This window comes from Leucopleurus acutus (genome assembly GCF_964270905.1).
Source record: "Leucopleurus acutus genome assembly, chromosome: X".
Classification (NCBI taxonomy): Eukaryota; Metazoa; Chordata; class Mammalia; order Artiodactyla; family Delphinidae; genus Leucopleurus; species Leucopleurus acutus.
Window position 1 is genome coordinate 115062489 of NC_139148.1, and position 22162 is coordinate 115084650.

General features: G+C 40.3%; 1 protein-coding gene across 1 annotated transcript in view; it reads right to left on the reverse strand.

Annotated features, from left to right (window-relative positions):
• The window catches only part of GPC3 (glypican 3), a 445929-nt gene that overhangs the window by 150430 nt on the left and 273337 nt on the right, over nucleotides 1-22162 (reverse strand). The window contains exons 4-5 of the mRNA XM_082865357.1: nucleotides 19079-19212; nucleotides 7576-7701 (exon numbers count right to left, since the gene is read on the reverse strand). Of these exons, the coding sequence (XP_082721483.1) occupies nucleotides 7576-7701; nucleotides 19079-19212 (260 nt within the window). The remainder of the gene's footprint in view (nucleotides 1-7575; nucleotides 7702-19078; nucleotides 19213-22162) is intronic.

Genomic DNA, 22162 nt, shown 5'->3' on the forward strand with positions numbered 1-22162 from the left:
TGATCCAGCTGAGCACGGTGGGGCTGGCGTAAGAACTGAGAGAACACAATCTGCTTCAAGAATAAGCCATCCAGCCTTCCACAGGTGGCTACAGACATCACTGCTGAGCCATGAGGATGTCTCCTCCTGCTACTTCAGACCTGACAGTTGACAAGTACAGCCCATCCTGAACGTGGCAGACCATATTATGCTGTCAGTCAGTAGGATAAGCTGGGCTTTTCTCACTCAATTCTGCAGGTAGAGCTGCTGTATGTGACACTATAATCTTAAGGGATAAATGTCACTGTATTGCCACAGAGTAGGTTCTGAAAAATAGCTGTCACTAAAGACAACTTTTGACATAAATCTATAATGGAAAATATGTCAGTCTAAGTAAGCCCTTAGAGGAATTATTACATGGGGGCGTACCCCAAATTTATCTGTCTTACCTTACCAAGATTATAAAAAAATCTCTAGCTGACACAAATATTTCATGCTACACCAAGTTAAGTCATTTTCTATGTAATCTATTTTTCCTTCAAAACTTTTTCATGAGAAATCTTGACTTACCTAAAGCAAGTTAGAATATATAAGCTGCTATGCTAGCTATACCTCAGTATTTTCATTCTAGGACATACACTCAAATCAGAAAAAAGTGAAGTGTCATGTTTCTGTTTCCAGGAAAACTGAATGAAATGAAATCCAAAAATGTCTGAAGGGGACCAAGAACTGTGGAGTTAGACAGTGCTCCAAACAAAATAAAGTTACTTTCCCAGTCAAAAAAAAATATATATATATATATATACCAAAGCCCTATTTGTCCCTCTCTCCCTCCTGCCAGCCTTTCATAAGCAGAGCTTCCTGCAGGATAGGGGGCAAAGGAGGAACTAGCGATGAGAAGAGCTGGGGTATTGACGGCTGACCACAGTTTCTAACCCTCCGACCATCACAACAGGGGCTGATAAGAAGAGCTATAAGCCTTGGCTACAGCAGGAGTTTAGTCTGACTTGTGCCTAAACAAGTTCAGAAGTAAATGACTTTGGGACGTGACTCAATAACATTCAATATTATTTCCATGATCCGCTGTTGACTTTCTTTCCTGTGCCCACTTCCTCTTGGCTCTGTTTTTTATTTTATATTTGCCTCCCCATTGGTGTTTTCATTGGCTAGCCCATATTCAAAGTTCTATGTACACTGCCTTGAGCCTTTTGGGGAAAAGCTACAACGTAAGCCTAAACTAACAAACAACACTCAAATAATAACCTATTTTAGCATGAGAACATGGGAGCTATATATAGCGACTGCTGCATATCACTGGCCTGTTCTGATGTGATTGGAATGAGCTGTGCAAGTGCATATGTGTGTCTGAATATGTATACACTCCACACATCGGTCTTTTCTTCAATTAATTCCTTCATAACCAGATTGAAGATCCTGAAGGTCTTTCCATTTTGCTCTTTAAACCAGTGAAAACCTTGATAGCGCTAGAAATTGGTCCCTCCCCTACCTCAAGTCCTCAAAACAGTGTTCTTAAAATAACTGCATTATAAAAACAGAATCGACTATTTCCCCTCACCTTTCCTACATTATAGGGCAAAACCCAGCCGTTTTGTTCATCTCATTTAAAAAAAACATTATTTTGTACATGTCAGGAACTGGGTGTTAATGGTTCTCTCATTCATTCCCACTTGTTGACATGACACAGTCTATCCCTCCAACTCAGCAGAAGAAAAACAGTCTCGTTACGCTACTTTTCTGAAGCATCCAGAAGGTTTAGAGACAAGAACAAAACTCCTTGAGAATTAAAATAATTGCTTTGTATATTCCTGCTTCTGCCTTTCCAATTAAGCAGAGAAATCCTGGAGAGGCACTATAAACACTGGAAGACTTGTCTGATCGGTGGAAATAAGGGAGAATTTGCAGTGAGTGTGTATGTATATCATTTCTCAGGTGAAATGGAAGGTAAGCTTGCGTAGGAGGGAGAGGACGCACCTTCACTGCAATGTGCCCCTGCGGATCTCAGGGAGTTGATTCTCTAATGCCAGGTGCCCCATGTACTCCACTGAGAGTCCCAGAGTCATGCCGAGAAAATACAAAATGGATACTGATCCATAATGAACAGAAGTGGCCATGCAGATCTATCCGCCAGAGGATAACAGCAGTATTCTGGGGCTGACGTTTTGATCCAGGCCCATCGAGCACAGCAACATGGCAGAGGAGCAACAAAACCAGCTAGGACTGGATACAGAGGGAACTGAGGCATCGTGCCACAAAGCATAAGTAGTTGTATATGTGCAACTGATAAACCTCCAAGTCGCTAGGGAAGTATAAACTCCTATAGGAGGTATGCGGACTGCAGGGGAGACCAGCTGACTATACACACAGCGCTGAGAGAAAAAGACTCAGGGGAGAAAAAAATGCAAAGGAATATAGACATGAGGCCAGGTGGAGGAGAGGCTAGCATTTAGGTGGTGGTCAAGTATGATGGGGATGGGAGACCTGAAGGCTGTCCTGTCCTCAAGGTTAAGGGTGAGCCAAGCTGATTCAGAAATGGTGGGAAAAGCCTGATTAGAGCAGTAGTTGCTCAGGGTTAATATAAAGATGGGTGGAAAACTGATGACTGGATAAAGAAAACGTGCTATACCCATGCAATGAAACATTATTTGGCCACAAGAAGAAAAGAAGTGCTGATACATGCTACAATTTGGATGAACCTTAAAAACATTACGCTAAGTGAGTGGTTCCATTTATATGAAATATCCAGAACTGGTTAGTTGCCAGGGGCTGGAGGAAGGGGAGAATGGGAAGTGATCACTAATGGGTATAAGGTTTCCTCTGGGGTGATGACAAAGTCTTGGAACAAGATAGAGGTGATGATTGTACAACACAGTGAATGTACTAAATGCCACTGTATTGTATACCTTAAAATGGTTAATTTTATATTATATGAATTTCACCATAATAAAACACACACACACACACACACACACACACACTAGCATGCGCGCCCAATACAAATGGGTAGGAGCCTCTGCTGTGACGGCTCTGAGGGGAGCTCTGCCTGGACTGCTGAGGAAGGAGGCTGGTTGACTTTCTTCCTCTCATTCTTCTCCTTAAGTTGTAAACTCCTCAGCAGGGGCAGGCACTGCGTTCTACCTATCACTGGATGCCCCAAAGGGCCTAGTACATAGTAAGCGCTCAATCTCTGTTGAAGGAACCTGCATTATCAGATGTTAAATGTAGAAAAAAAACAGTATTTCTTTCTAACTAAGGTTTTTGAACATGTATAGGTTCAAACAGTTTCTCTCTTATGCTATTTTAAAATAAACTTGATTAAACAATAAAATAGGGCTTACATAGTATCAAACCATCCAGAAGAAGGGTGAAAATTTCAGCCAATTATCCAGATATTTGGCCTAACAGTTCTAAAAAGGTGTTTGAGAATGTATTTGCTAATTTGTTCACTCTTCATACAGGCAAAGCCTACATTTAGCTGTTAAGCCCAGTGTTAGCTTACTTCTATGGGCTCCTTTATTTTTCTCTTGGTCTCAGAGATTCTGTAATTGACATTCACTGTAGTTCTACAAAGGCAAAAGAAGGAGGATTTTCTGCCTTTGGCAATGGTAGGAGATCTTTGCCTGTAGGATACATGGTGACTCTCATGATGGAGTATACCTCACACAAGCCAAGCTTGCTAATTTGAAGATTTCTCTGTGAAATCCTGGAAGCCAATATTTATCTCCAGCCAAGATGAGGAGGTGGTGGAGGGAGGGGGAGGTGAGAAGGACAAATGATGCTTATGTGGTACTCCCTGAGACTAGATCTGTGAAAACGTTCTTTTCCTGCATAGTTCAATTGATTTTATTCATAAGAGATAAAAATTGAAAGGATGTGAAATATGACCTCATTGAGAGAGACAATGACTTGTTTGACTCTGTAAAAGTTGAAAGATCTGTACGTCCATAGTAGGAGGTTATAAACAGCTATGATAACCCAGCTGACATGGATATTGATCAATATTTTCTTCAACGTCAATATTTTCTTTTTAATCAGGTGTCTCCACTGACAAGTCTTGTTCTCTTTCAAGATCCTTGCTTTTCATAAATTTTCTTGACTAAAAGTAAAATATTTTCAAAGGAACACAAATCCAGCCTATAAAGGCAACAAAGTCACAAGCCACTTGACAATATGAATTGGCAACTGTTACTTAAGACGAAATTAAATGAGAAATTAAATGAAAAGCACTGGAAAGAGGATTTAACTATAGATGAGACAGGCAGCGCAAAGCTAATCTTCATAAATGGTGCAAACAGAGGGCACACATGTCCTCAGGCTATAGAACTTCCTATTATTAAATGTATATTCTTGAGTAATTCGGTAAAAATCTAGTTCGACACTATTACCTAGTCCCATCGTTGCGTTAGGTCAGTGATTAAAGTACAGGTTAATTATAACGCGAGGTTGCCAACCATGGAAGGGTCACTTCCTGGATTACACTATCCTTATTCTGTCTACCAACACGTTTGATTTCCTTCCTTCCTCCCACCTTCTTTGTCTGCCTTCCTTCTTTTATTCCTGCAGAGTATATATCAACAATAAAAGTTGTTCCGAAAAAATTGTTTTTTCAGAAGGACGAGTTTGGAATAATGGCTTTCCTCCACACTATAATATTTATTTTATTTTATCATTTTCAATATCCTAAGATATTAAAAGCTAGCAAATTAAACAAAGAAGTTTAACAGTTATTTTAACGGTGCAGAAGTGCATTTAGTTAACTTTTGGACTCATTTAAAGTTAGCAGGCTTTGGATTCTTCCATTTGATAGAAAAGGACTTTCTTGGTTCCAGGACAACATCCTTCATGAAAGCATACTGAACATGAAGTAGTATATGAGTAAAATTCAATTTTTAAAAATCCCACTAATTCGGGACTTCCCTGGTGGCGCAGTGGTTAAGAATCCGCCTGCCAATGCAGGGGACATGGGTTTGATCCCTGGTCCGGGAAGATCCCACATGCCGTGGAGCAACTAAGCCCGTGCGCCATAACTACTGAGCCTGCACTCTAGAGCCTGCGTGCCACAACTACTGAAGCCCACGTGCCACAATTACTGAAGCCCACATGCCACAACTACTGAAGCCCACGTGCCACGACTACTGAGCCCACGTGCCACAACTACTGAAGCCCGCACGCCTATAGCCTGTGCTCTGCAACAAGAGAAGCCACGGCAATGAGAAGCCCACGCACCACAACAAAGAGTAGCCCCTGCTCACCGCAACTAGAGAAAGCCCGCGTGCAGCAGTGAAGACCCAGTACAGCCAAACAAAATAAAAAATAAAAAAAAACATAGGCCTGCCTGACAAGAAATTCTTTTGAATTAGCTAAAACCGGATCATCTGATATACCAGAAGACATATCCAGTGGGGTTACAACATTTGCTCTAAACAATCACAACAGTGAGGAAACATATTAGTGCTCGATTCACAGTAGGTACTCAAATATTTGTTAAATGAGTAAATAAATGAATGATTACTTTAGTAAATAAATATAAACCAAAATTTCCATGGTTACAAGATATGCTGCTTAAAACAAATTAGTGTTCAGGGATTGTTCATTTTTCACCATCTTAATATACCAATGGGTAAGCCATTGGGATGGTCTCTCATCAAGTTTATGCAAGAACCACATATTTGACCTGCGGGCGTTTTCCTTTTTAAATATTATATCATTTATACCTGTTTTAAGGCATCTGCTTTTTATAAAGCCAAATACCAACTGCTTTTCTTTGACAATTTAAATGAATATGTGGTAACAGTTAGGTACATCTCCATGATTCTACTCAGTACCTGATAGAGATTCTAGGGTGATAAAGATACACCATTTCTCCAGAGTAGAGTGGGCTGCATGGGGCCATTAATCCCTCCAGCCTGATTCACATTTGCTACAGAGAAGTCTATCTCCAGGGTGGCATGCAACCTCAGTCTCATAGCACCTCATTCTCATTGTTCCAGGTCGGTACAAAGCTTAGTTGAGAAACAAGCTGTTTTCAGGCATGTGTTCTACTTTGCATTGGGAAGAGGAGGGGTGGCGGGGGAAGGGAGAAAGAAGAGAAGTAACATGAACTGAGCTTCCATTATCTGCCAGTCTGCTAGGGGCTTTACCTCACCTACTAGGTACAACAACCCTGTGAGATGCCCCTTCCTTACAGAAGAGGACCTTGAGACTTTCTAGGTGAAGTGACTCACCCCAGGCCACACGCAGTCAGTAACAGAACTGAGATGCAAATCCAAGTTCATCTGGCGCCAAAGCCTTCCTCTGTCCATGACATTACACTGCTAATTAATTCCATGATTAATTAATGATTAATTATCCTGTGTCCGGATATTGGGTTCCACTAAAATGTAAGCTCCTCAAAGCAAGGAACTTGCCTATCTTGTTCACCCTCATATCCCTAACTCCTACCTTGGTGCCTAACACATAGTATCTCAAACATAAATGTTGAAGGTATGGATGAATGTATAAATCCATAAGGAAATAAAGCACATAGACTGCCGGAGCTAGAGGTGGTCTAATCCAACCATCTCGGTTTTTAGATGGGGAAACTAAGGCTCAGAGGGATTAAGTCGCTTGCCCTTGGTTAAAAAACTGGTCAGTGAAAGATTCAGAACTTGCATCCAGGTCTCTTCTGTATTCTCCTCTACAACATGCTACCCCTTGCACAGACATTTTTGAAAGCATGTTCATCAACTCCATATGGTTTCCTAAGCATTCTACCCTCCCGATTTAATTCTTTAATTGTAAGCTATTCCTTACACATGCAAAGCAATGGAGGTTAGGAATACCATTAGCCCACTAGAATGAAAGCTCACTGAGGACAGGAAAATTTGCCTGTTCTTTTCACTTCGACATGACTGGCACTTAGAAAATGCTCAGTAAATATTTGCTGAAGAAATGAATATATATTATTTCCTTTCCAACAATAAGCAAATTCTTCAGAGATGACGAATGTTAGCACAGATTATACTAAGAAACACTCAAATGATTAAACATTTCAGTAAAAATACTGTGAAATGGTACTCCTCCTTCCCTCCACTTTCTTCTTTCCTCTATCTTCATCTAGAACACGGGGCACGGGGCGGGGGAGATAATGCTATTTCATAGGATTGATGTAAGGATAAAAAGAGTTCATACATATAAGCACTTAGCATGATGCTTAACATGTAGTTAACTCTCAATAAATAACAGCTATCAGTACAAATATGATTTCTTCAAATCAATCAATCAATCAATAAGGGCCCACATAATGAGAAGATGAAGAAGCCAAAGACACCCCACCCCCCAAAAAAAAGACTTGTTTTATGCTTCACAATTTGTAAAATGTTCCTGAATCCATAGTTCTCCATGTGCTTCAAAGTTTGTAAGTTCTATGAGGGCTATAAGTTATAGACGGCATCCGCCATGTCAGAGATGTTCATGTGTATGTTTTTTTCTAGAATTTTTCTCATGAAATTAATGGAGAGAAGACATAACTAACATTGAGATGAACATATGATGAGTATTCTTCAAATACTGCTATATTTAACATTAGAAAAAGATTACCTCTCCACGAGTTCTTGTCCATTCCAGCAAAGGGTGTCGTTTTCAGCCACAGGGCTATGGCTGCAGATGTAGCCAGGCAAAGCACTATAGAAGCTGATGAAAGATTTTAACTTCTGAATTAGTTCCCTGAAAGAAAAACAAAACATCTGTGTATAAGATGCAAGTAAACCCAGTATGAGGAAAGTTTAATTTCCTTATCAGCATGACAGAAAGGCTCTGCCAGGCTGATTAGAGCAATAAATGATTTAAAAAGACATTCTTGGCTACAAGGCCACAATTTAGGTTTTTTTTTAAAATCAGTAAAATGATAGAAAAAAATTTGCCTGCCATATAAGGTGCTGTTCCTATCAGAAGGATGATTTAATTCCACCATCCATTTTTCTAACACGTTCAGCTTCCATTTTTTGTTCTGATGCTGTTACCCACATTCTCAAAGGTGCTGATTACAAGGCACACTGGAGCACTACATATCTTTTGGTTTCTGAGTGTAACTGAGTGCAATGATTGTAATTTACAATGCTATTACCCTAGAGATGGCCCCTTTTCATATAGACTCTGGCTAATAGTTGCACATCAGAATCGCAGGGTGCTCAGAGCAGTATAAGCTCTGTGAAATTCTCCTGAGGATATCGTCAGAGAAACTCACATCTGCTAAAGGAGGAAGGTTTCTTTGTTCTTTGTTTATATATTGTGGTTCCTATGGGGGTAGGGTGGGAGGGGTCCTAGTATATTTTATTATATATTTGCTCTAGCTTTCATGTTATAAGAGTGAGTGTGTGTGTGTGTGTGTGTGTGAGAGAGAGAGAGAGAGAGAGAGACAGAGAGAGAGACAGACCAAGCGAACGTATTATATATACAAATATGTATAAACACACACCCATAAATACCCAGCAAAACTTTTGGCCTATTATCTTCTTTCAGATGTACATGGACATACAAAATAAGACACTATAGACTGGAAAGAAGTGTTTATGCTTATTAAGAAATATTAAAATATCTATGCAATAAATGTCCAGTAGTAAACAAACCAAAATAAAATACTCTTTATTTTCTAAAGCAAATATTCCTTGTAGAAAGGAAGTTAAAGAGTACTTCATATATATTCAAGTCTATCTTAAGTCTTCACTAAGTTTGTAGAGACTCTCACCAGGGAATTTGCTGGCAGTGGAGTAATTATGCAATATTGTCTCCAGGCTAACAATGGACTGACCTGATATATAGGCCTCTGGAGGAGCCCAGAAATGCCCTCTGGGGGTTGTTCTCAGATCTGGCCAAAAGAGGAAGACTGGTGGAAATTATTGTCTTGCATTTAATGCCATTTTCCATTTTATTACCATAAAACAATTCATTTCAACTAATAATTTAGAGAAAGAGAGAGAGAGTGCGCTTACGACACTCAGCACATCTTCACAAAGGCTCGGGTCACAGTAAAGCCAGGGTGATGTACAGAACAACTCGAGAAGGGTTATTGAGACATATATAACTCCTGATACCCCAACAGTTACTTCCTGCTATGCTCAAACCCTCTCACAGCCTCTACTGCTGGTTGCTGAGCTCCGTCAATCTCCAAAGTGAAGAGGCTCAGTATAGGGCTCTGAAGATAAAAGTCAACACTCTAGTTTCTCACAGAGGAAAAAGATGGGTTCAATTAATGCTAATAGGGGAGATGCTCTGTTTTACAAGGTAATAATACGGTTCCCAAGAGTGGAAACTGAAAGACTAAAGCCTGAGTAATTCCCCTCATTCCATGAGGAAATGGAATACAGCCATTAGTCTATGGGAAGTGATGGCCCTCCCTTTAATGAAAGAGTTTCCCTTAGGCCCCCTCCTACCTTCAAACTCTCTCTCACTAACATAGCACATAGCAAGAAAAATTGAACCTCATAGCAAAGCCTTCCAATCTGACTTCCCTAGAAGTTAAAACAAACAAACAAACAAACAAACATAACACTCTGAGCTTCTTCCAGCCTCCCAACTCTTGCAGTTTTTTTCTCGGCTGATCATAAAGATCATTGACAAACTGGAGAAGATTCAGAGAGGGTCTATCTAAATGTCGAGGGGACAAAGGGCTGCAATAAACCTAAGACCTCCAACTTTAGTATGAAGGGATATTACTTGGTGGGGTCAAAATAAAAGTCTAAGAAAGCCACAAAGACTGTGAATAATGTCTAGGTCATCAAATTCTAGAACTCGGGGAATCTCTCTGAAACTTGAACAAGGTAACTTGGGGAAATAACAGATCATCCTGTATCACAGAGTACGCATTACCTCCATAGGACATACAGGATGGACCTAGGGAGAGACAGTGTTTTTAAAACTTGCTTCTGAATTAGTTATTTTGAATTTAGAACACAGTTTCATTTAGGAAATATGATATAGTGATGGCTGGATTCTCAGAACAGCCCCTTAAAACCCATTGGGAGTAGTAGCTAAGAGCACTGATTTTGGAGTCTGACCCCCGTGAGTTTCAAATGCCAGTTACTCTCTCACTTACTTAGCAGTAAAATCTTACTGACAGATTCTAAACTTCTCTGAGGCTTAGTTTCTTTATCTGTAAAATGAAGCAAATGATAGGCTGTTGGGATGATTAGATGAGACAATGCATGTAAAGTGTTTAGCATAGTACCTGGCACAGAGTAATACCTCCACAGTGTTAGCCATTTGGCAATTTATTTCCATTATTATGAGCCTGTAGAATATAAATATAGTATATATATGAAATATATATTATATTCCAGATAAATTTATGTATGCAAGATAATTAAGTTGTTTTCAAGTTCCAGATAACTTTACATGTGCAAGATAAATAATACTTCATATTTTAAGGTGGCTATTAAAAAGTACAACCATGTTTTCTCCCTAAATATTTTTCCTGTTATTCTTTTTCAAAAATTAGCCACCTATTGGGCTGGGTAAATCACTGGACTAATCTGGTAGAGCAGTTTAGATGGTCTTTGCGTGGTAGGAAAGTGGTGGTGGCCCTCACAAGGATTTGTGTCTAAGAAGCCGAAATTGAGTATCAAATGTGGAAGACCACGCCAAGATGAAGTCGAGTTTAAAAAGGTAGGTTAATCATCAGGGAGAGGCAACTCAAAACCACAGTAAGATACCACTTCAAGATGACTATAATAAAAAAGACAACAAGTGCTGGGAAGGGTGGGGAGAAATTGGAACCCCCACACATTGCTGGTGGGAATGTAAAACAGCACAACCACTGTGGAAAATAGTTTGGTGGTTCTTCACAAAGTTAAGCATAGAGTTACCACATGACCCAGCAATTCCACTACTAGGTATATAGCCAAAATAATTAAAAACAAGTACTCAAATAAGTACATGTACACGCATGCTCATAGCAGTACTATTAACAATAGCCAAAAGGCGGAACAAGACAGATAGGTAAACAAACACATATTCTATACAATGGAATATTCTTCTTCTTTTTTTTTTTTTTTTTTGCGGTACGCGGGCCTCTCACTGTCGTGGCCTCTCCCGTTGCGGAGCACAGGCTCTGGACGTGCAGGCTCAGCGGCCATGGTCCACGGGCCCAGCCGCTCCAAGGCATGTGGGATCATTGCGGACCGGGGCACGAACCCGTGTCCCCTGCATCGGCAGGCGGACTCTCAACCACTGCGCCACCAGGGAAGCCCTATTATTCTGTCTTAAAAAAAGTATTCCTGCGTGCTGCAACATGGGTGAACCTTGAAAACATTATGCTAAGTGAAAGAAACCAATCATGAAGGATCACATATTATATGATTCCATTTATGTGAAATGTCCAGAACAGGCAAATTTAGAGAGGCATAAAGTAGATTTGTGGTTGCTTTGGGCTGGGGGGGGATGACGGTTGGGGAATGATAGCTAAAAGGTGTGGGATTTCTTCTTGAGGTGATAAAAATGTTCTAAAATTGACTGTGGTGATGGTTGCACAACTCTCTGAATATAATAAAAACAGCTGAATTATATACTTTAAATAGATGAATTGTATGGTGTGTGGATTATATCTCAATAAAGCTGTTATTGAGATTTACCTCCAAAAAAGGGTAGAGAAGAGGTGAAATATGTCTCAGAGAAAGAGAGGCTTTGTCTACAAGAGAGAGATACTCCTTGGAATAGTGGAAAGAGACGATCAGGAGAGCTGGGAAAGAGCCAGGTTTGGATGGACATGAAACAACGGCCCGGGTGAAGGGTGAGAAAAGAAATTTATAAGGGCCACAACTTCAGCACTGCAAGAGCTGCAAACAGTGGTTAAAATCTATTTCTTCCTTCATCTTATAAAATGAAGTCTGCTTTTTTCTCATCATAAAAGAAATATATGGTCACTACTGAGAATTTATAAACTATAGAAAAGTAGAAGGGGGCACAAAACCTTATTTATAGTGCTACCAGCCAGATAATCACACTTAATATTTGGATATATTTCCTTCTAGATGTTCCTCTCCAGTAAAGTTTTATGGTTATTTCTCTAAAGCCTATTCTTCTTGATAGGCTTGTTCACTGAGTTCTTTTTGGTTCTCAGTGTATATTATTCCCATTAGAACCCACCTAGAATCCCAGGTAGGTTTGATTAGAAAAGAACATCAAGGGCTTCCCTGGTGGCGCAGTGGTTGAGAGTCCGCCTGCCGATGCAGGGGACACGGGTTCGTGCCCCGGTCCGGGAAGATCCCACATGGCACAGAGCGGCTGGGCCCGTGAGCCATGGCCGCTGAGCCTGTGCGTCCGGAGCCTGTGCTCCACAATGGGAGAGGCCACAGCAGTGAGAGGCCCGCGTACCAAAAAAAAAAAAAGAAAAAAAAAAGAAAAAAAAAGAAAAGAACATCAAAATAATGAAATAAATACTGGTTCTCAAGTAATTCCCAGGACCTGTGAGATGAGGCAGTAGCCACTTCTGTGACAACGAGGAGCAGGGCTCCAGCACATTTAGCAAACTGGCCAATACTTCTGAGTCCCCAAATACAGTGTTACGGTGCAGGCCATTCCTTCACGCAAAAGCTTCTAAATACCGTGAGAAAACAAATTTTGGTTTCCAAAGAAACTTTGATTTTTGAAAGGAAAGCCAGACATCCTATTTTTCAGGGTAGAAGACTTTCTAAACTGTTGGAGAGTTAATGAGCTTTTCAAAAGAGGGCGACAACAGGTAATAATGTCCTCTGACATCACAGCCCTGAAAGCAGCAGAGTGTGACAGGAGTAGTTTACTGCCTACTGGGTTTACTGCGCCTGTCTTATTTCTTCTCTTCTTTGTCACTCCTTCCTAAACTCGTTCTGGCATGGGAATTAAGTGTATCTTATTTTTACCTTTTCTTAAATAAAGCTTTCTATCTCCCTGCTTATAATTTTAAAAGGAGGTGCGTTGAATATATTTCTATTTATCTCTTTGAAGAAAGATACCTGAAACTAAATTAAGTGACATATTAATTACCCATGTATGACTCAGTCCAGATTTCTTTTCTTTGTGCTAGTAACCCATGACAGACAACAAAAGAATCTCCACCCATGAACTAAGGCAGTCTGCTCAACTGAATTGTCTCTGGAAAAAAAAAGGATAAAAGTTTGGACAATTAGTTGCCCAGGATGGGAAAACAATTTGATTGAAGGGAATGTTCTTTGATTCGAATTCCACTTTATTCTAATCATACATGCCAAACATACCATTTGACATATAAATAGTGAACCCTACAGCTCTCACTTGGGACAAACCCAATGTTTGCTCACAGCAGTCTACTCAGGAAAAAGAGTCTCTTCAGTGTGTTAAATGTGGAACTAAAGGACAGGGCCCCTTTGCGTGCACGAGCCATTTTGAAATATTGCAGCTAGGCGCACGTGATCTTCCCTGGGGGGCTCCCACCATCCTCAAGAGAAGCGTCCCCTTCTTGGGTTGTGGCCGAGGGGATTCCCTTTGCTTTCTTGCAATGATTTGCTTGGGCAGGCATCAAAGCAGCACTAATTGGAAACCACTGCAAGTAAAATGCAGCCTTTCATCCCCAGCTGCAGATCCTGAACTTTTCTCCTTTATCATTAAGGATCTTACTTTTCTTAATATAAAATAATATGAGCTCATTATTTTTTTAAAAAGTTAAAAACACAAAAAAGCCCATAAACTGTTTATCCTTAGAATGATGCAGAATCATACTTATTTCTGCTGCAGAGAACCTTTCATGGTCTGACTCCAAGCTATAATTTTCTACATTCCAGAGACTAGCCCATACTTTTTCTCATACTGTTCCCTTTGCCTGGAATACCCTCGTTTCCCTCCTCCATCTGTTGAATTTCTACTCTTCCTTCAAGACCCAGCTCAAGAGTTACCTTTTCGCAAGAGAGCTGCTAACCTTCCCATCTATGATGCTGCCACTCTTCTGTACATAGCTCTGTTTTGGCACTCACCCCTCAATGCATCAAAATTATTTGTGTGTCTGTCCCCCTAACTAGGTTAGCAGCTTCTCGTAGTCCTCAGAGCCTAATCCTTACACCAGCATAGGTGGTGTTCACAAAAGCTGAAAGAAGTAGAGTCCTATTTAGGGCAGAATGACTTGCACCAGAGCTGAAACTCAACGATTCACTCAGGACATACTTTGTTGTGTTCAGAGGGTGGAAGGCAGCAGTCTGAGGGGGAGTGGGAGTAAGCATTGATTCTGGACCAGGGAGCTGAGATCAGCTTTTGTTCTTTTCTTTCTAGGTCATTTACTAGTGTCACCTAATCCACTGCCCCTTTAGACCAAGTCAGAGAGGAAAGGGAGGAGGGGGCGTGCGGGACAGGGAAGGCTGGAATACGTAGATGTACCTTCACAAGGGTGGAGGGGCTGTGTGACTTTCTCACAGGTTAGCATCTGGGCCAGAAGCTCGGTGTGTAGATGCTGAATGGACTGTATTCAACTACAGATTTTGTGTTTGGAAAAGGGAAAGATATTGCTCATGTCATAAAATACCAAACTTTATGGGCGATATGCAAATGACGAGGTACACATTATCATAGGGGAAGTGGTGAAAGAGACATTCAATAGGGCAAAGGAGGGAAAGCCTGACATCTGAGAGGAGCTGAAAATATTAGAGTTGGAAAGACCTGTGAAAATGTCATTTCTTTTATTCTGATTGTACTACTTATGCATCTTGTCCTACCCTCACTGTTTTAAATCTGAGGACAGATATTTTCAATATTTGTATCCAAAAGGAATGCCGAGTCCCACACTTAGGCCACCAGTTGAGTATCAAATCGCCTTTAAATTGAACTAAGCTATTTCTAAGATTAGTTGTGTGTTGCAAACTACCCAGTTGGGGGCAGACAAAACAAACGGATGACTTCTGAATGCTACCAAAGGAATCCTGCGTTTCTTTGTGTGTTTTTATTTTAATAAGGCAACGGGGCTTTTCAACTCATAATCAGGTTCAGCTTGCTCACAACCTCCACAGACTGAATGCTACAATAGGGTTCCTTTCTAATTATCATATTCTTAACCACGGAGGACGGAGCTGGAGCATGGGTGCGAGGGAGGCTGGAGGTACATATATTCTTTTGGACTGTGAAATCCTGTGCAGAACATACTGAGAAATGTATAGAGGTTCTAACACTCTGCCACATCAGATTGCAGGGGGGCAGTGCGTTTAGCAAGAGATCATCTTAATCCCCTATTCTCCACTCTCCCTAAGAGGGTTTACAATGCTATTTGACAGAGTTAAATGAAATCAGACACTCTCCTGTTGTTTTATTTTCTTATTCTGCCAGAGAATTCAGAAGGAAGGGCTCCATCTCAGTTTTGCGTCCGTTTGCAAAAAAGATGAGAAACACCATGGGGTGGGCTCATGTTCCCAACCCCCAAAGGAGCCCTGCCTGACTATCACTTTTACTTAAGTCTACGGGCTTTTGCAATTTTTCTTACTATCCTTTCTTCTCTTTGGGGGTTAGCAACAAATTCAAAAACGAATCTAAACGAAGTGTCAAATCTGGGTGCTTAGCCAAAAACTCATTTACCGATTTTTTCTTTCCCTGGAGGAATCAACATCCATAGAGCCCTCCCTGGTAAGGCGAAAGGGAATAGGTCCCATAGAGCCCAAGACAGAAGCCATGGCAGCAGGACCTTAATAAGCGAACGTCCTATCTACTTATCAATGTGTCTAGGTTGACAGGGTGATCTCAAAATGCGACTGGAATACTGTGTTTATTTTGAAAAAGCTTTGCATGTGATTCTGTTACAAATTAATATACCACATCCTCAGTGAAGCCTCCACTATACCTGGGCAGAGGTTCTCTCCTTCCCTGTAGGCTGCCTCTTTGCACTTACAAAACTGTTTTGAAATGATCGCTGTTTAAGTCTATTTCCACATTAGACTGATTTGGAGAGCAGAGACTGTGTTTTGATTTCCAGTGCACAGTATACATTATGGCACATAATAGGTGTTTCCTAAGTTTCTGCTGAGTTGAACAATATATAATATATATATAATATATATATAATAATGCTATATATAAAAACATTTTATTAATATTATACTATAAATGTAATATAAATATAATAATATATAAAACAAACATTGTGTTACTTATAATTTCTATTTTACTTTATATATTATTTATAAATAATCTATAATATTATATAAATTCCTCACTTCAGTGCAATATGCAAGAGGTTTCCACTAGTTAAAGGTCAATAAGTGAGGTTAATTCCTCAGGTGGTTTGGGCAAAGAGTGAAAGCAATGGAGAGCAATGGACAAAGGACAGACAGGGGCTAAAGAGGGCCTGGAGAAATGGCCTAATTTTGTCTTCCCAGAAAGACAAAAAATTTCCCAAAGGACCCCTATGGTATATGGAAATGGTTCTCAGAGTATTTTGGTGCCAGGATCCCTGTGGTGGTTTTAAATATGTCCAGGGACTTCCCTGGCAGTCCACTGGTTAAGACTCTGTGCTTCTACTGCAAGGGGCCCAGGTTCGATCCTTGTTTGGGGAACTAAGATCCCACATGCCATGTGGCACGGCCAAAAGATAAATAAATAAATAAATAAATATAAATAAGTAAATAAAAATAAATTAAAAAGTCAACAAACTCTGATACTGCTCCTTTCAAGAGGTGGAGCTTAATTTCCCTCCCCTTGAATGTGGACTAGAACTGGTGACTTGCTTCTAGCAAATCGAATATGTCAGAAGTGACAGTATTGTCACTTCCAAGACTAGGTCGTGAAAGACATCTCAGCTTTCTCCTGCTCTCTTCCCTGGCTCACTTATTCTGGGGAAGCCAGCAGCCATGTTGTGAGGACACTCAGAAGGTCCGCGTGGTGAGAAACTGAGGCCTCCTTCAAACAACCAACCAGCACTAACTTGCTCCATGTGCAAATGAGCCGCCGTGGAAGTGGCCCCTCCGGCCTCAGTCAACACTCAACGGACTGCAGCTCCAGGTAACACCTTGACCAAAATTTCTTTGAGACTGAGGACCACCCAGCTAAGCCGCTCCCAAATTCCTGACAGAAACTGTGAGATAATAAATGTTTGCTGTTTTAAATAACTATGTTTTGTAGTAACTTGTTATATAGCACTAGATAACCAACACAACAACCCAAAGGGTCCCCCCCACCCCTGGCCGTACCATTCGGCATGTAGGATGGAACCCACGCCCCCTACAGTGGAAGCGTGGATTCTTAATCACTGGGCTGCCAGGGAAATCCCTTTTCTTTCTTTCTTTCTTTCTTTCTTTTTTTTCTTTTCCAAAGGGTTCTTAAAAATTACTAAGGACCCCAAAGAGCTTTTGTTTACATGACGTATATTTATTGATGTCTACTGTTTTAGAAATTAAAATTCAGGAAAAAAATTTTTCAATTTATTATTAATTTTAAACTAACAGTAATGAGTCTTTATATGTTAGCATAAATTACATTTTTATGAAAAAAGTGAGAAAAGCGGTAATGCTTCTGCATTTTTGCATACTGCCTGTCTTAATAGGAGTCAGCTAAATTCTCCCATTGGCTTCTGCATTTAATGTGTTGCCATATTTTATTTCGGTTGAAGCGTATGAATAAAAGCCAGCTTCACAGAGATATGTAGTTAGTAAAAGGAGGATCTTACAGACCCTCTGAAAGGGTTTTTCTGGGACTCCCTGAGTTCTCAAATCACACTTCAAAACTGCTGCTACAGGGAAACTAGAAATTTATTAGGTTGGAAGTCACCAAAAGAAAATGTTACTTCCTGAAATGCTTCTTTGGAGGACTATCTCCCAAGTGCCCTTACTGCCCTCTCTCTAAACTGTGCCATATATGCCTAAGAGTTACCGTTTCAAACTCTCCTGTGGTAAATGGACATGAAAGGAATAATTTAGCCCAAATATGAGACTATTACTTATTCCATCTCTTAATTTTCCATCTCTAGGCCAATCCTCTCAAAGTCATCGTGAGGCAGAACTCATGTCTAGCTATTCTTAAGCCAGTGGCAGGGTTGGCTACCTGTGCAGTCCTTTTGGGGAAATCAATTCTCCCAGATTTGTGTTGAGCTTCCCAATCCAATTTCCACCCCTTATTTGTAACCATGAAACTAGAAGAGGGAAGGAGGGAATCTGGATAAGGGGAGGAGGAATGAAGAGTATCGTAACAAACTTTAATTTGGTCCCTTGACTGCTGTCTTAAGGAACAGAAACCAAATCCTTCATTTTATCATTCATAAAAGAGTGTGTACTACTTTATTTTAAATAGATAACTAACAAGGACCTACTGTATAGCACAGGGAACTTGGCTCAATATCCTTTAATAACCTGAATGGGAAAAGAATTTGAAAAAGAATGGATACCTGTATGGGTATAACTGAATCACTTTGCTGTACCCCAGTAACTAACACATCATTGTTAATCAACTATACTCCAATATAAAATTTAAAAAAAATTTTTTTTTTTTTTTTTTTTTTTGCGGGCCTCTCACTGTTGTGGCCTCTCCTGTTGTGGAGCACAGGCTCCAGACGCGCAGGCTCAGTGGCCATGGCTCACGGGCCCAGCCGCTCCGCGGCATGTGGGATCTTCCCGGACCGGAGCACGAACCCGTGTCCCCTGCATTGGCAGGCGGACTCTCAACCACTGCGCCACCAGGGAAGCCCCCTCCAAAAAAATTTTTTGAAGAGTGTGTACAGTGTGAAGTGTGTGTGTATACACATGAGAGTGTCTTGCCAGTTTCTCTTTGGTGAACTCACCCCTGACTCACTGTTTTTGGAAAGCCACAAACCAAGCCACGGAATTGTGAGACCAGATCATAAACAGAAAAGGTTTTGTTTAATCAATAAAGATCTTGAATAGAGAAGTCTATTCCACCCTGTGTTGCTGTACTGGATATTTACATATGGTAAATTTACATTTAAATATGGCTTGGATATAATACAATATCTTTTTTCTTTAACATTAACAGATGATAGATTCAATTCATCAAACACTCTACTCAGAAGAACTAAATAACATGTATTTAAGAAGCTTCCCTCCAATGGCTGTTGACCTTAAAACACAATTGCTAATTGTATGCTGAAGTAGAGAAAAAAAAAATCTCTCACCTTCTTCGGCTGGATAAGGTTTCTTCATGTTCTACATGAGCAACTTTTAATACCTTCTTGTCAATAAACAAATCTTCAGGATAATAAGCAGATCTATACTGACGTTGTTGAGAATGGGCACATAACTTGCCAATCTGAAAAAAGAAATGCAATATAATTATATGATACTTTCAGAGACATGATAGTAGAAACAAACTCTGAAACGCACTTCAATTTCTTCCCCAATTTCTTTCTAAAGAGCAGAACGAAGCTATTACTGGAGTCAAAAAAGGTGATAATGCTTTTAAGGCAAAGAACCATCTGTGGAAAAGAAGGTTGAAGACTGTGGTAGGGGGCACTTTGAGCACAGTCTATTCAGAGACTTCCTAAGATGAAAATGCTCTTTCTCTATAGTGAAGTACACATTTGAGAGGACCCTCCACACAGGACTTACGTTACTGATACCTTTCAATGGCACTTGATATTTATCCCTATGAAGTTCACAAATGGGAACTGCCAAGTTTAGGAAAGTCTGGTGAAGGAAGTGAGGGGTGTGACAGATGTGTAGAGTAGTCTGTTAATAGAAGAGCGACCTCCTGCACACAAAGTGCTCCTGATTCTTCTGAGCATTTTGTTAACTCTTTTTTTAATGATATAAGTTTCAGGTGTACAGCATTATAATTTAAAGCTTAGGGCTTCCCTGGTTGTACAGTGGTTGGGAGTCCGCCTGCCGATGCAGGGGACATGGGTTCGTGCCCCGGTCCGGGAAGATCCCACATGCCGCGGAGCGGCTGGGCCCGTGAGCCATGGCCGCTGGGCCTGCGCGTCCGGAGCCTGTGCTCCGCAACGGGAGAGGCCACAACAGTGAGAGGCCCGCGTACCGAAAAAAAAGAAATTATTAAAGCTTAGCTCTTTTATACTCATATAGTAATGATAACAATGGCATCAGCTCTCTTACTTTTCTCAATTCTAAATGATTGATTTGGTTAAACTACTTGTAGATTGGCTATTTTTTTCACTTTTGGTCAAAAGCCTGAATGAACTTCTGTATAAATAAGTATGAATATTAACACATGTCCCCCTTGTGCCAGACACTATGCTGCATTTCTTTGTGTGTTATTTTACTAAGGCAAAGGGCTTTTCAATTCATAATCAGATTCAAACAGCCCCATTTTATAGCTGAGGAAATTGAGGCTCAGAGGAGTTAAGTGACTTGCCTAAGACAAATAGGCAGTGGATTCACTGTCTGACTTTGAACCCATTTGTCTGACTTCAAAGCTAATGCAATATCACCTTCTGAGAAGATGATGCTTTATTTTCAGTTGCTTACATTCTACATTTTGTGGGGAAAAAAAAAGAATTCCCAGTTCTCAAAAACATAGCCAACATAGCCACGGTGAAAATATAGATTGTATACTTTAGGAAAAATACTAGAAATACCTTGTGAAAACAAGGCTTATATCTTTGTCACTTCTGTACCTCCATGGAATTCACACTGGATTTTGTACACTTAGACCCTTAGTAAAGACAAATTAATTGAAGTGAACTGAAGGAAAATCCTCGTGTCCAATCTGGCACACCATCCCACTGACAGGACATGGGCTCTGAGTTGTAATCCCAGCTTTTGGATTCCTGAAGATAGCCCTGGAATATTCTCTAAGTTATGTATCTCTTTATAAAAGCATAAATGGCACTTGGTTTGAATAGCTTTGGAAAGTTATCCATCTATAAATAAATTTTTGAATTAGAAAAAAATCTAGAATCAGCAGTAGCATCACCTTTTATGAAAGACAGTAGCTATAGTATGATATTCAGACAACTACTTCTGAATAGTTTATCTTAATGGGAATGAAACAAAAGTTGCAGACACTTTAAAATATTCCATTTGGTTTTGGAATGTATGATACTGAATTTTTCAGATGTGTTTATGTAACGCTATTTGACTTGGGCTAATATTAACTTTAAATGAAGAATCTGCAATCTCTGAATTTGCCCTACTTGGTAGCAGTCTGGTAGGGTACTTTAGGTAGCAGACTGCCCGGCTGTACTGCAGAGTTAACTTCCAATCACTTCCAAAGCACGTAATGCAGCTACAAATAACTGAGGGTAGCCTGTACATCATAAAATTATGTCCATAGACACATATGTGTTTCTTTGTTAGACTGCAGGTGAGCATTCATGGAACAAAACCTTGATTTTTCCTTCCATAAATACCTATTTGTGACTCTGTGAACATACATCAATGTGAGAGTCTATTTCAGCAGGATCAAAGTATTCTTCATCAGCACGTTCGGGAGCACAGGACACATTCTCTTGACTGACACCTGTTCCAAATCCAGCACCAAAATCAAAATCTTTCACACATCTTTCACAGTAACTTGCCTACTTGCAACCCACAGCTGTGAAATCTCCCTCCCCATTGAAAGACCGCCCCTTATATCAGTGAATACTAACTGGAACCCAGCAAGACTTTAAAGTTTTTAGCCCCTCCCAATCTACTGGAAAGGGCTGCAGGAAGGTAAGAACAAATGAGAATGTAGCCAGCCTGCAGTCTGACCCTTCTTCCCAAGCCACCCAATGTGGCATCATCAAGCCGACTTCCCAAGGCTCTGTGTGGGATAAGGGGCAAACAATGGTATCCTGCCAACACCCCCATCTGAAATCTGCCACGTCTTATCAGACAGCCTGTATTTTCTTCCACAAATTTACCATGAAGCAAATTCTTCTCATATACAAAGTATTTGTCATGTAGACACCCCCTTTGGGCCCTTCTCTCCACATCTTTTTCCTCCACACTGTGTGAGCTGTAGGTGAATATTACGAGCTTATTCTGAGAAGTGGACACAAAGAGAAAACATAATTTACAAAGAGGTGGGGTATTAACATTAAAGAGGTCCTTTCATCTTTATACTTGGGAAACATCAGGCTATGTTGGGAGACCTGGGTCTTATTCTACAGCTGTACTTGCTAAAGAAGCCAGCCTCCCAAGTGGCATTTGAGAAATCAGTATCCTGCCCAGGAGTTTTAGGCTCTTAAATAAAAAATGCAATCCAATTTCCTTTCACTGACTAATGTACCTAGTCAAGGATACCTCTATCTTTAAAT